The 14583-nt window shown below is 42.3% G+C and overlaps 1 protein-coding gene across 1 annotated transcript in view; it reads left to right on the forward strand.

Moving 5' to 3' along the window:
* Positions 1–14583, forward strand: part of XRN2 (5'-3' exoribonuclease 2) — an 85678-nt gene that overhangs the window by 52847 nt on the left and 18248 nt on the right. Inside the window, exons 23-27 of the mRNA XM_048842425.2 lie at positions 24–103; positions 1334–1390; positions 8939–9007; positions 9090–9224; positions 10974–11107. Coding sequence (XP_048698382.1) covers positions 24–103; positions 1334–1390; positions 8939–9007; positions 9090–9224; positions 10974–11107 — 475 coding nt within the window. The remainder of the gene's footprint in view (positions 1–23; positions 104–1333; positions 1391–8938; positions 9008–9089; positions 9225–10973; positions 11108–14583) is intronic.

Here is a 14583-nt window from a genome sequence, read left to right on the forward strand (position 1 = left end):
CTGAAAAAACATTTTTTCTGTAGCCAGTGGATATACCCCCTGAACTGTGCCATGGAATCCAGGGAAAACTTACTCTGAATGAAAATGCAGTTCTTCCAGATCAGTGAGTATAGCTTTCGGTCTGAGTTGTTTGCCACTGAAGGATACTTTCTTTAGCTTGTCTAAACTAAAACAAAACTCCCCCACTCCCCAACAAAAACCCAGAAAAATCTGATGTCTCTAAATACTTGGCTTTGGAATTAAGTACTGTTTCCATTAGAGTTCAAAGAAGGTTGCTTGCTATTATCCACGTAAAACTTCAGCTAGTGTTTATGGTTTTCCGGTCCCATTGCATTGCTCTGTTTCGGAAGGGTTTGGCTTAAGAGCACTGGAAGGTAGTGGGCTTAACATGCTTGAGAAAGTGTCTTCATTACTTATGAAATCAACAGTGGTCATCCTAGTTTCAGTATTTGCCTTCCTAGAGAGACTGTTCTTATGTATTTGATATTAAGAGAATACTGTGCACCACGTACTATATGATAAACTTTAACAGGTGAAGAGCTAGTGGGGGTGGGGGAGTTCATAAGTGGGCCTACTGTCTTCAATAATCTCATGTTTGGGTCTCTGATCATCTTTCAGCAGATCAGGGGAATCTTGTTCCAGTCTGATGTTGAGGTTTCAGCACTGTGTGCTTTATTGGATCATGGCCATCTATATCATGCCCATAAATATCATTTATGTCATTTGTCTTCATACTATTGTTGAATTCATGTTTTCTGAGGGTGGTAATACACACTTGCCTATGCCTTGGTTTACTGAAGTTGCAGTTTTTGGTCAAAAGGAACTAACAAGTAGATGGTGATCACCATGCCCAACCAGGGAGTACATAGCACTTGCTGATGACCTAAAGGTTGATCCAGTAAGCTATGTAGTATTCTTAAATCGGTTACTGGTAGCAGCATGAACCAGGGAGTGGGGCTTTTATTTCTGTTATCTTCAGAGAAGGAGAATACTTCTGATTAATAACAAAGGCATTTACCTTCTGTGTGTCAAGTTGTTGACTGCTTGTATTAAAGGGGCACAGTTTAGCTATCTAATCGGGGAGAGGTATGATAGAACTGTGCACCCAGTGAATTATACTTTAATTAGAAAGGAAACTCTTGCATCTTTTGGAAACTGCTGTTAAAAAGATGTAAGAACAGCTAGCCATTGTTTTAATTGTAAAGCAAGACAATTCTTCAAAACTTCAGTTTGTGTGGGTTACAGACTGCTTTGTTCAGACAGGAACATGTGAATTATGGTAACAGTCTCAAATTAAGGAAAATGAAGTTGGTAATTTTTTCCCTTTCATTAGGACAGTAGAGTCTCCTGTTCCATTGTTGCGTGATCTGACACCGAATTCTTCCATCAGGTGAGTTAATGTTGTGTGAATGTACTGGTGGTTGTGGGGTGTTTTTCTGCTTATTGAAATGTATCAATCTGGGGTCCAGTGTAATCTGGGGTTCTGTAGCTGTTGAACTTGCTACAGAATCAGCTCCTTGTCATAGATTGCTTCAGAATCTAATCTCTTACGCAAGTGAAGAAAAAATGAAGGTTAACCAAAGCTACACAATATTGTTAACTTTATCTTGTGTTCTGACATGAAGCATGAACTTTGTCATGGTAGGTTTCTGAACCTGAGTTGTCCTTCAGACAGTATAGACAAGTAAAAATCTAACGTGTCAAGTTAAAATCTTCATTTGCATTTTAAAAATATTGCGGGAAATACTCATGACATACTGCTTATTTGGTGCTCTATCAAACGGAATTTATTTTTGTAAGGGTAAAGATCAATAAAGTCAAATTGACAGTATCCCTTTTTAAAGTTAAACTGCAGTGTAATAGGTTGGAGTCTCCGTTCTTTGGTCTGTCCCTTATCTGTAAGAAACCCTTCCTACAGCTTTCCCCAATAAGGTTGTCCTTAGGGTTAAACTGAGGCGCAGTTCTAAGGGTTTGTTCTCCTCTTTACCTTACCAGGGAATTTTTCTTCCTCCGTTTTAAATTTTACCTTAATAAGGGCTCTTAAGTTTTACCTTAATAAGGTAGCTTTTTAGAAAGCTACCTGCTGCTTGACCCTTTCTTTAGCACCATGTGTATGCAAAGGTCATATGAAGTTAACATTTCTCAGTGAGTCAAACCCAGTGTCAGTCTGATGTGGTCTAAAATGATGTCCTCTGTCTGGGATTGATTTCCTTCCACTCGTTCACTTTAGACATTGTTGAGGGCTTAAGCAAACAAAAGGGTTACATCTGTGGAGTTATGGTATAACAGACTTTCTCCACTTGGGTTTCTTTGTCCACATCTTTATTCTCCCCATGGGGTCTGATGGCAAAGTTTTATTGCTTTTTTATAAGAAGAGAAGACCCTCCAAGAGACCGAAGCCCAGAAGGCAAAATTCATTTCCCTGTCTTGAGGAAAGGGCTCCAGCCATCCTGCCTCCTTGACTACATGATATTCTGCTCCCTTCCCAGCAATCATATCCTAGCAATTCCAAAGAGCTGAGGGGATTTACCACCCACCCTGTACTGGGTACACTGGTCTCAGGTCCTAAATAGAGGCAGCAGTCTTGGATTACTGCCCTCCCTAGAGCACTTCCTCTCCCTAAACACACACATTCCCAGTCCTATAACTGTATTCTTGGCAGAAAATGCTGGAATAAGGCACTCCCAGACCCACTTGCTGCCCTGACAAGCCTTTGAAGGGCTGTTATACCACAGTACAGGCATCTTCTGAAAACTCCTTTGGTCACAGGATCCTGAAGGCCATTTCCCCTTTAAAAATAAAAATAAATACAATCATGTCTGGAAGCTCATTCTCTTTCCTGTATCTTTTCTGCTGTTCTGACTTAATTCCTTCATTTGATTAAAGGGAGTCTGTCTCCTTTTCTTAGTCTTTTGTGCCTTTTGTGCTGTTGCTTTCTCTGTCCATGTAATAGAGCCATAGACTGACCGATGGATTCTCCTATGAGAATGGGACCACTTTTCATCTGTAAATTGGAGTCTTCACAGAGAATCCACCTTCTAATGCATGGCAGTCCTCCTGTATTCTGTTGAATGTGTTCTGTCATTCCAGCTTTCTCTTTGAGGCTGGTGGCATCTGGTAGTGTTTATGGGCCTACTTTGAATGCATAGGGCTGCATCTATGTGGGCGGGGCCCAACCAGTAATGTTGGCACCGATTGACAAATGTCTTCTCAGAGAAGACCAAGTGACAGAAAAAACAAGTATCCCGCTCATTGTGAAATCTTCACCTGTAGCCACATTTCTTTTGATTTGGCCTATTTTTTGTTGCAGCATATTTAGGAATAAATGTTGACTTTGCCTTAACCATGATGTTCTTTATTCATCATGAAGTATACTGTTGTCCTCCCAGAACCATACAAATCTTCCGAAGGTAAATCTTTAGTTACAAAAGATTGAATTACTCATGCACTTGGCAGTAAATTGAATTAGAGCCAGTATGTTGTAGGTCATTCTGATTTACTTTAAGTTGGTACATTGCAATAGTGGGTGTCTAATGCTGCACCTGTAACCTTTCACTTCTGGAGATCTATCAAATACTTGAGACAGTGAAAATCAGTCATGGTCTGTGTACTCCCTAGTCTCTAATGGGGTATAGCATGGCTCAGCTAGATAGGTCTGTCTGCTTGCAGGCTGTTCAAGACTGAAATATTCAGGATGCGCCTGTTCAGGATATTATTAAAAGGACAACATGGTCAAATGGGAGTTTGGTTACTTTCTAGTGACAAGTTAAAAGTAGTTTCAGGTACTACACCTGCCTGTGGGCCCTCCTGCCAGATTGTAATAATCACATTTTTTCTGCTGTAAAGCCTTGTTGCGGTGCTCCTATGAGATACCAAAGGCTTTGACCCTGGTTTGTATCAAGACCCATGGCAGCACCCTGCAATTCTTTCCAGCCACCGGAGCATGTAGTCAGACTCCCTCTAGCCCCAGCTGTTTTTCCTTCTGACATGTTTTCCTTGTTGAAAACAAACATCTGTTATTGTTAGAGTAGCTTTATTGCATGGTTTCCCTCTTAGTTCTCCTTTTTCATTATTCCTCTCAATGCAGTGGGTACTTTGCATTGTCATAGGGTAGCCAGTGAGATAACAGGTTTCAAATGATGCTCTCAATGTGATTCAACAATGTCTGTGCTGGACCCACACATACATTGCCTCTGATGCCTGGGTGAGTCTAAGCTTCTCAGCAGGTATTTTGTGTGTCACCAAGGGCTAGAAGAGATGGGAATCTAGGCTCTGGTCACTTCTCATGCAACAGCTCTTCAGAGTGATTCAGAATGACTTGCATCAGTTGGCACCAGACCTTTCTTGGTTAAGGCCAAGCCAGAGTGCCTTATCCTCAGCTCTAGCACACCTGTGCCCAGCGCACTTTGAGGGAAGGGGTATACCTTTCCACCCCACTCTCCCCAGTTCCAGGGGCTGTTCCACTGGCCCAGGGTAGCCAGAATAGTGAGCTCCTGTCACCTTGAGTACTACGTCTACAGAATGCCACTGAAGCCAACTTACATATCCGTGTATTGGAACGACAGGCAGCTCAGTTGGGAATTGGGGCTTCCTTCATCAAATGCAAGGGAAAACGGTACTCTTCCATGGAAGAGAGTCCCACCAACCCTTTCGCTAACTGGCCAGAAGATTCTTCCTCGAGTGCACAGTTGGCCCTTGCCCTCCCCCTCCCCTTTCCAGAGGGAAAATATGCAGATACAAGAATATTAAATACTGATTAATAAAAAGACTTTCCTTTATTTACTCTTTTACTTTTTTTTTCTTGCTTTCCTTGTTTATTTGTATTCACATAACACCTAGGAGCCCTAGTAAGGGACTAACACCCCTTTATGTTAGGTGCTGTATTAGCACAGAACAAAGACTGTCCCTGATCCAAGGAGCTTATAATCTAAGTCTCTTTACCTCTGTCTGCCACCAAGCAAGCATTACCACCTTCTCCTGTGCATTGCCAACTTCTGCTAGAATGTGAAATACCGTGTGTGGGATCTTCAGTCCCCTTCTTTTCCTCGGGCGCCTGCAAATGCGGTGCTGCGCCACAGGGTTGCTTTCACTCTAAAATGAATGATCTTCTTAGATAGAGCCTTCGTTTGGGCCTACCATGTTTAAGGGCTTGCCAGATGGCCTTCCCCTATTGCATATGGGAGTAACAACTCCACATCCGTTCCTGGGCTGGCTTCTAGTGCAGGGAGAGATGGACTCTCTCCTCAGGGGGACTGAGTCATCTATCTGCCACCACGACCAGGAAAACCAAGAAGTCTGCTGCTTGCCAGGAGCTAGGATTCACAATGTGACGGAGAGACTGCCAAGACTCATCAAGCCCTCGGATCGCTACCCCTTCCTGCTTCTCCATGTGGGCCCCAATGATACTGCTCAAGATCATTCTTGGCAGATCACTGCGGACTACGTGACTCTGGGAAGAAGGATAAAGGAGTTTGAGGAGCAAGTGGTGTTCTCGTCCATCCTCCCTGTAGAAGGAAAAGGCCTGGGTAGAGACCGTCGAATCGTGGAAATCAACAAATGGCTACTCAGGTGTGTGTCGGAGAGAAGGCTTTGGATTCTTTGACCATGTAATGGTGTTCCAAGAAGGAGGAGGAGTGCTAGGCAGAGATGAGCTCCACCTAACGAAGAGAGGGAAGAGCATCTTCGGAAGCAGGCTGGCTAACCTAGTGAGGAGGGCTTTAAACTAGGTTCACCGGGGGAAGGAGACCAAAGCCCTGAGGTAAGTGGGGACATGGGATACCGGGAGGAAGCACCAGCAGGAGAACGCGAAAGGGGAGGGCTCCTGCCTCATACTAAGAAAGCAGGACAAACAGCAAGTTATCTCAAGTGCCTATACACAAATGCAAGAAGCCTGGGAAACAAGCAGAGAGAACTGGAAGTCCTGACACAGTCAAGGAATTATGATGTGATTGGAAGAACAGAGACTTGGTGGGATAACTCACATGACTGGAGTACTGTCATGGATGGATATAAACTGTTCAGGAAGGACAGGCAGGGCAGAAAAGGTGGGGGAGTTGCATTGTATGTAAGAGAGCAGTATGACTGCTCAGAGCTCCGGTATGAAACTGCAGAAAAACCTGAGTGTCTCTGGATTAAGTTTAGAAGCGTGAGCAACAAGGGTGATGTCGTGGTGGGAGTCTGCTATAGACCACCGGATCAGGGGAGTGAGGTGGACAAGGCTTTCTTCCGGCAACTAACGGAAGTTACTAGATCGCAGGCTCTGGTTCTTATGGGAGACTTCAATCACCCTGATATCTGCTGGGAGAGCAATACAGCGGTGCACAGACAATCCAGGAAGTTTTTGGAAAGTGTAGGGGACAATTTCCTGGTGCAAGTGCTGGAGGAACCAACTAGGGGCAGAGCTCTTCTTGACCTGCTGCTCACAAACCGGGAAGAATTAATAGGGGAAGCAAAAGTGGATGGGAACCTGGGAGGCAGTGACCATGAGATGGTCGAGTTCAGGATCCTGACACAGGGAAGAAAGGAGAGCAGCGGAATACGGACCCTGGACTTCAGTAAAGCAGACTTTGACAACCTCAGGGAACTGATGGGCAGGATCCCCTGGGAGAATAACATGAGGGGGAAAGGAGTCCAGGAGAGCTGACTATATTTTAAAGAATCCTTATTGAGGTTACAGGGACAAATCATCCCGATGTGTAGAAAGAATAGTAAATATGGCAAGCAACCAGTTTGGCTTAACAGTGAAATCCTTGCTGATCTTAAACACAAAAAAGAAGCTTACAAGAAGTGAAAGATTGGACAAATGACCAGGGAAGAGTATAAAAATATTGCTCGGGCATGCAGGAGTGAAATCAGGAAGGCCAAATCACACCTGGAGGCGCAGCTTGCAAGCGATAAGAGTAACAAGAGGGTTTCTTCAGGTATGTTAGGAACAAGAAGAAAGTCAAGGAAAGTGTGGGCCCTTTACTGAATGAGGGAGGCAACCTAGTGACTGATGTGGAAAAAGCTAATGTACTCAATGCTTTTTTTGCCTCTGTCTTAACGAACAAGGTCAGCTCCCAGACTACTGCACTGGGCAGCGCAGCATGGGGAGGAGGTGACCAGCCCTCTGTGGAGAAAGAAGTGGTTCGGGACTATTTAGAAAAGCTGGATGAGCACAAGTCCATGGGGCCGGCTGCGCTGCATCTGAGAGTGCTAAAGGAGTTGGCGGATGTGATTGCAGAGCCATTGGCCATTATCTTTGAAAACCCATGGTGATCGGGGGATGTCCCGGATGACTGGAAAAAGGCTAATGTAGTGCCCATTTTTAAAAAAGGGAAGGAGGAGGATCCTGGGAACTACAGGCCAGTCAGCCTCACCTCAGTCCCTGGAAAAATCCTGGAGCAGGTCCTCAAGGAATCAATTCTGAAGCACTTAAAGGAGAGGAAAGTGATCAGGAACAGTCAGCATGGATTCACCAAGGGCAAGTCATGCCTGACCAATCTAATTGCCTTCTATGACGAGATAACTGGCTCTGTGGATGAGGGGACAGCGATGGACGTGTTGTTCCTTTAGCAAAGCTTTTGACACGGTCTCCCACAGTATTCTTCCAGCAAGTTAAAGTAGAATGGGCTGGATGAATGGACGATAAGATGGATAGAAAGCTGGCTAGATTGTCGGGCTCAACGGGTAGTGATCAATGGCTCCATGTCTAGTTGGCAGCCAGTATCCAGTGGAGTGCCCCAAGGGTCGGTCCTGGGGCTGGTTTTGTTCAATATCTTCATTAATGATCTGGAGGATGTCGTGGATTGCACCCTCAACAAGTTTGCAGATGACCCTAAACTGGGAGGAGAGGTAGATATGCTGGAGGATAGGGATAGGATACAGAGGGCCCTAGACAAATTAAAGGATTGGGCCAAAAGAAATCTGATGAGGTTCAACAAGGACAAGTGCAGAGTCCTGCACTTAGGACGGAAGAATCCCATGCACCGCTACATACTAGGGACCGAATGGCTAGGCAGTTCTGCAGAAAGGGACCTAGGGGTTACAGTGGACAAGAAGCTGGATATTAGTCAACAGTGTGCCCTTGTTGCCAAGAAGGCCAATGGCATTTTGGGATGTACAAGTAGGGGCATAGCGAGCAGATCGAGGGACGTGATCGTTCCCCTCTATTCGACATTGGTGAGGCCTCATCTGGAGTACTGTGTCCAGTTTTGGGCCCCACACTACAAGAAGGATGTGGAAAAGTTGGAAAACGTCCAGCAGAGGGCAACAAAAATGATTAGGGGGCTGGAACACATGACTTATGAGGAGAGGCTGAGGGACCTGGGATTGTTTAGTCTGCGGAAAAGAAGAATGAGGGGGATTTGATAGCTGCTTTCAAGTACCTGAAAGGGGGTTCCAAAGAGGATGGATCTAGACTGTTCTCAGTGGTAGCAGATGACAGAACGAGGAGTAATGGTCTCAAGTTGCAGTGGAGGAGGTTTAGGTTGGATATTAGGAAAAACTTTTTCACTAGGAGGGTAGTGAAACACTGGAATGCGTTACCTAGGAAGGTGGTGGGATCTCCTTCCTTAGAAGTTTTTAAGGTCAGGCTTGACAAAGCCCTGGCTGGGATGATTTAGTTGGGGATTGGTCCTGCTTTGAGCAGGGGGTTGGACTAGATGACCTCCTGAAGTCCCTTCCAACCCTGATATTCTAGGATTCTGTGATCCCTCTGGAGTATATTGGGGGCTGTCTGAGCCAGAATATCCCGTATGCCCTTGCCTGCACTTTTTGCCGGAAGTTTTGGGATAGATGGATAAACAGCAAACTAATAACTTGGCTATTAGAAAAAATAATTCAGCTAAGTGTTCTGTAAATAATGCAACAAACTACTATTTCATTAGGATAGTTTGATCTTACTTATCAGGCCAAATGTATATCCAGCATAACTATCTCAAATATTTTTTTCTCTTAGTATCAATTTCAAAGATCCACAATTTCAAGAAGACTTTGTATTCAAAGCTGTAGTGTTACCTGGAGCAAAGTAAGTAATTGTCATCTTTTTCCTTCATTTTTATAATGATGTGTAGAGAAGTAAACTATTGTTCTCTAATTTTAATATTCAGAAAACCTGCACCAGTTCTGAAGCCGGGTGACTGGGAAAAAACCAACAATAATGGCAGGCCTTGGAGGCCCCAGCTTGGTTTTAATCGAGACAGAAGGCCAGTTCATTTGGACCAGTCGGCATTCAGAACGTTAGGGTGAGTAGCTGTGAGAGTGAAAGTAGCAGTTAAAGTAGCAGTCCTTAACTGCTTTGCTGAGATGCCTTTTATCTTCCCTTTTTAATAATAAAGGAATATACAATGATCTATGGTTAAAGTTGGTATTTATATGTAGGACACTTAAACAATTATATGCTGAAAATCGGTACTGATGAGTTACATTTTCAAAATGTTCTCAAATACTTGAATTTTATAGTAAGCTTACATTCTTCTGTTTGATATTTTTCTGTAAAGTATTTCTAATTGGCTTTCCTGCTGTGTTTCTTCAGTACCCCTTTGAAGTACTGGAGATTACAAGGAGAATATTACACGGAAGTAATAGTTAAGGTTGTGTAACTAGAACTGGGATAAAAAGAAAAGGAGTACTTGTGGCACCTTAGAGACTAACCAATTTATTTGAGCATGAGCTTTCGTGAGCCACAGCTCACTTCATCATCTGATGAAGTGAGCTGTGGCTCACGAAAGCTCATGCTCAAATAAATTGGTTAGTCTCTAAGGTGCCACAAGTACTCCTTTTCTTTTTGCGAATACAGACTAACACGGCTGTTCCTCTAGAACTGGGATGTCTTCCATGTTTTTGTTTTCTTAAATTACATTTGTTCAAAGTTCATGTGGTCTGCCATAATCCATTTGATTTTTGGTAGTACTTTGAACAAAGATGGAAGTCAGTTCACCAAGTTTAACTGGTGATGCAGCTCCAAAATTCCAAATGATTTTTCTGAGATTTAGGACTCCCGTATAGTAATGCTGCAAGCAAAGGGAATGATCTGAAATTATACGTCGGAAACTAATGGTTAGGTTTGTATTCCTCTAAGCTGAGGTGCACAGGCAGGCATGCATAATTTTGAATCTGCTCGTTGGGGAGAATGAGTCGATCTAACAAGCCACTGTGGAGTATTATCAGTATAGAAGTACAGAAAATGTTTTAAAGGTGATTAACATTACCAAACAGCCAGCTCAGACTGTCCTAATCATTTGGACAGCTGGGCTTCAACCTCTTTCTCAAGGAGGAAGACAAAGGCACTAGAGATAGATAAGAGGCTCGGGGAAGGGAGAGAGACTGCGCTTGTAGAAAGCTAGGAAAGTGAGAGCCTCTGTCCATTGAACTATGGCCTGGAAGAAGGATGAGGAATGACAAGTTGCAAGCCACACTCTTCCTTCCATTCACACCCTGGGAAATAGAATTGTTTCACTGCAAGTGCACATGAATCAACTTCTCTCTTGCCATGCTTTGCCGTCACAAAATGGTAGCTATGTTGAGAACATGTCTTATTAAAACGTTAATTAAAAATACAAGAAAATTCCAGAACAAACCAACTTCAGAACCTTCATGTGAAGTTACTTCTACACAAAACAATGAAACCGCTCTTAAATGTATCCGCATTTTCATTTTTCTACAGAATATGTATGATAGTTACCTAAACTTTACACTGTGCACACACACAAACCCCCCCCCCCCCCAAAAAAAAAAAAAAAAAAAACAAACCCACCCTACTTTTTCTTTGGTAAGCTGTGGTATAAGAGAATTTTCACTGTAACCAACCAGCTCATAAAATGTGAGCTTCGTTCATGATGTGCATGGGACCCTTACAGGTGGTGAATTGCTGCACTGTTCATGAGCATCTCCATCACTACACTGGAGAAGCTGTGGTATTTCATTGGCTTGGTAGCAGCTGTTCTAGTAAGATGACATTGAGAAAATAACTTTCCATTTCTTTTACGTTACAGCCATGCAATGTCAAGGGAAAGAGGACAGTCAGGAAGTGGAGTCTACAGTAATGCAGCACCACTTGGGGCTTATCAGGGAAACCCCTACAGACCGCTTCTAGGTGGCCAACCACAGATTCCTAAATTGTTGTCAAGTAAGTTTTTTGTTTTTGTTTTTCCCCTGCATTATCAAATTTAATGAATTTTAAAATTGAACTGTCTGACTTTTATTTTGCTACAACTACATAGTATTCTTTACAATAAAGTTAAAGGGATATTTGGTTTAAGAGCATGTTCGTGGGTTCTTTTTCTTGATAGGTTGCTGACTATAGGAAAGGCACTTCGAATGGTTAGGAGTTACAAGACTTGAGTAAAATGAATTATGTTTCTGCTTCTTCATGGGTTCTGATATAGATTCCCCACTGTCCTGCTTTGGAGAAGGGAACCATTATATAAAACAAGAAGTGACTACTGCTGTAACTGCATTACAGCATGGACCAGTGCCCAGTCTGTGACTATGGTGCCGACGGATACTTTTTTGCAGTTCCTTGTCATTCTCTCCCCTCCCCTCTTCCCTCCCCAACCCCCAGTGTTACAGGTGCTGACGTTGGATGTTAGCTCGGTTGTATTCTTACATTAGGAGCCAGCCTGTTAAATCACTGCTGAGGAAAGCATTTTTAAAAATTCACGTCATGTTGTTTCTATTATGTTGGCAGAAAACAACAAAATAGAAAACTAGTTGCCTGCCAATATAAAACAGAAAAGTGATCAATTTAATTTAAAAGAAGTCTTTTCTCAATCTATGAATGAACATGCTTTGTCGGAATATAGAAGTGCAACTACTAAAATCTAGCAGCAGCATTACCTAAAATTGAGTCTCCAAGAGATTCAGCTGGGAGGGACTGGAGGCAGCAGCACAGATGCCTGTGTCACTGTGGGGGTCCGCTGGCCAGCCTCTGCAATATTAATACGGTACTCTAGTATTGAAATAGGTGCATTTGTGCATGTAGAGTTACCATAGATTCCAAGGCCAAAAGGGACCACTGTGATCATGTAGTCGGACTTCCTACATAACACAGGACACAGAACTTCCCCAAAACAATTTCTCTTTGAACTAGAGCATATATTTTAGAAGAATGTTCAAAATTGATTTTATTGCCAGTGATAGAGAATCCACCACAACGCTTTGTAAATTGTTCCAATGGTTATTTACATTAACTGGTAAAAAATTCATGCCTTATTTCCAGTCTGAATTTGTCTAGCTTCAATTTCCAACCATTGTATCTTGTTGTACCTTTGTCTGATAGATTGAAGAGACCATTATCAAATATTTGTTCCCCATGTAGGCACTTACAAACTCTGATTCAGTCACTCCTTAACCCTTTCTTTGTTGAACTCAAAGCGCTCAATTTAGCTTATCACTGTGAAGCATGGCTTCAATCCAAAAAACCATAAGACATGTCTCAAGGCAACTACCATCATATACAGCCTTTACAAAATTAGTTGCTTGCTTTTTTTGCCAAGAGCTAGAATATTGAACAGACTTCACTTTTTTAATCTACTTAAATTGTTACCTTTGTATTGTGTTAGTGCTTTGAAAACTTTTTTCTGTAGGAGGCAGAAAGAAAGGGTTTAAACTGTTGTGTTGTGGGAATTTGAAACTTTATTCCTGTTCAAAGATTTGTCAGTTATTTAAGTCCCTCATTATTCAAGGGGTTCTGAATTTTGAGCCCATTTCACTTTTAAAATAAGTGTGAAAGAAATGGCTTGAACTGCTTGTGTTGATGTAAACTAAGTTGAGATGTTGCAAATCTCAATATTTAAACTGTTCTGTCCTGCACAGGAAACTTGACCATTTCCTTGTACTCAAAGGGGAAGTAAAAAACCTGTTTTTCCTTTGTGCCTCTCTTTAGCACCACATGAACATCAGCACTTTTTGAGGTAGCCGTTTGAATGTCAACACTGACATTTTGCATCAAAGATGTTTAACATAAGAGTTACACTGACGTTGATTGAACTGTCTAGATTGGAAAACTCTACTCAAAGTAGCACTAAATAGTGTGGAACCCTGTTTATCCGATCTAATTGGGACCAGGACCGGGGCCAGACTGGATAATAAAAAATTCAGCTAATCAGGAGAACGGGCAAAGAGTTTTCTCTCCATTATTTTAAGATGCGGAGTTGCTTTTAAAGTAGCTGACCCATCTTGGAAAAGCATTAAAACATACCTCCTTTCTCATCTACTTACCTACTAAACACAATATACGAACCCTTAGTTCTTGCAAATAAAGTTTTGTTCATTTATTAACAAGAAAACCAATATGAATTTTTAACAAGTTGTACAGGTACTGATAATTTTTACACTCTAACCCTGAACATTATAGGGACTGTCTACAACAGTGTTTCTTAACCTTTTAATTGCAATTTCCTGGGGCCCCACACCACAGTGGCCCCTGCAAAGCTAAGTTATGTGCTTCAGCCATGGGTGGTGGGGGCCGGAACTAAAGCGTCAATTTTCCGTATTCCTGTGTGTGCACACTGGGGGTTCAGTTAATATGGAGAGACGGAAAATGGAGGCTCAGGTAAATGGGGTTCTGCTGTAGTCAAAATCATATTAAAGGGAATATGGATACTTACAATCCTAGAAAATATTGAAAAACTTCTAAAAGGTAATCTTTAAAAGTCCTCTGTACTTTAATCATTGGGTATTCACTGTATGATTGGAAAAATGCCTGAGCTACGTGGCATAATAGATAAATTTCACTGACTGTCACCTTACACCTGGTTAAATACTAATAGTCATGATTTGAAATGAGTTTAGTCTCCTCCTACAAACCCTTCATTAACCTGACATGCCAATATGTTTGGTGTGCCCACAATTGCTCAATATTCATCTGTTTTAAAGGCCTAAGTCACTTAGGGGTTTCACTTCCAGATGATTGATCTTGTGTGGTTGCTCTCTTTGTTGCACAGCTTTGATGCTATTCTGTATGGTGATAGTGTAGTAAAATGTTCTAAGATCTTTTCTGTAAAACTGCATTTGTACTTCATCAAGCAGGATTGCTTTTTTGACCGTGAGCACACATCCCAATGTTAGAAACAGGAGTGGGGGGAAAAACTTGGTGGGTTCTAAGAACATGTAGTGTGTTTAGACTTGACTGGATAACCTCTCATGAACAACCATGAAAGTACAGGCTTTGCCAGAATCCTGATCTCTGAAGCACCAGCAGAAAACATGTCAGATGAGGATTTTGTATCCTGAACAACAGAGCAGAACAGCAAGAGAAGAGACTGAGCACGGGGAGTAAGACTTTTTCCTGTGTTCAGGCCCAGTTACCATGCTTCAGATGGCAAGAGGCTCTTTAAAGTAGGCTTTTTTTACCCTAAAATGATTAATCATTCATACATTGAAATTCTTAAGCTTTCCACCTTCCTTTCTCCCATGATCAGACACTGCTACATGCTCAATCTGTATACAATGAGGAATGATGGTAGCAGATATATGGAGAGAACTGAACCACAGAGAGGCAGGAGGAAAGTTAGGTGAACTGCCTGAAAAGGTACTAAAATGATGACTTTCATTTCTCTATTGAATTCTGGGGAAAACCGATTTTGGAAAAAAGATGAGTGA

This window comes from Caretta caretta, chromosome 3 (assembly GCF_965140235.1).
Source record: "Caretta caretta isolate rCarCar2 chromosome 3, rCarCar1.hap1, whole genome shotgun sequence".
Classification (NCBI taxonomy): domain Eukaryota; kingdom Metazoa; phylum Chordata; order Testudines; family Cheloniidae; genus Caretta; species Caretta caretta.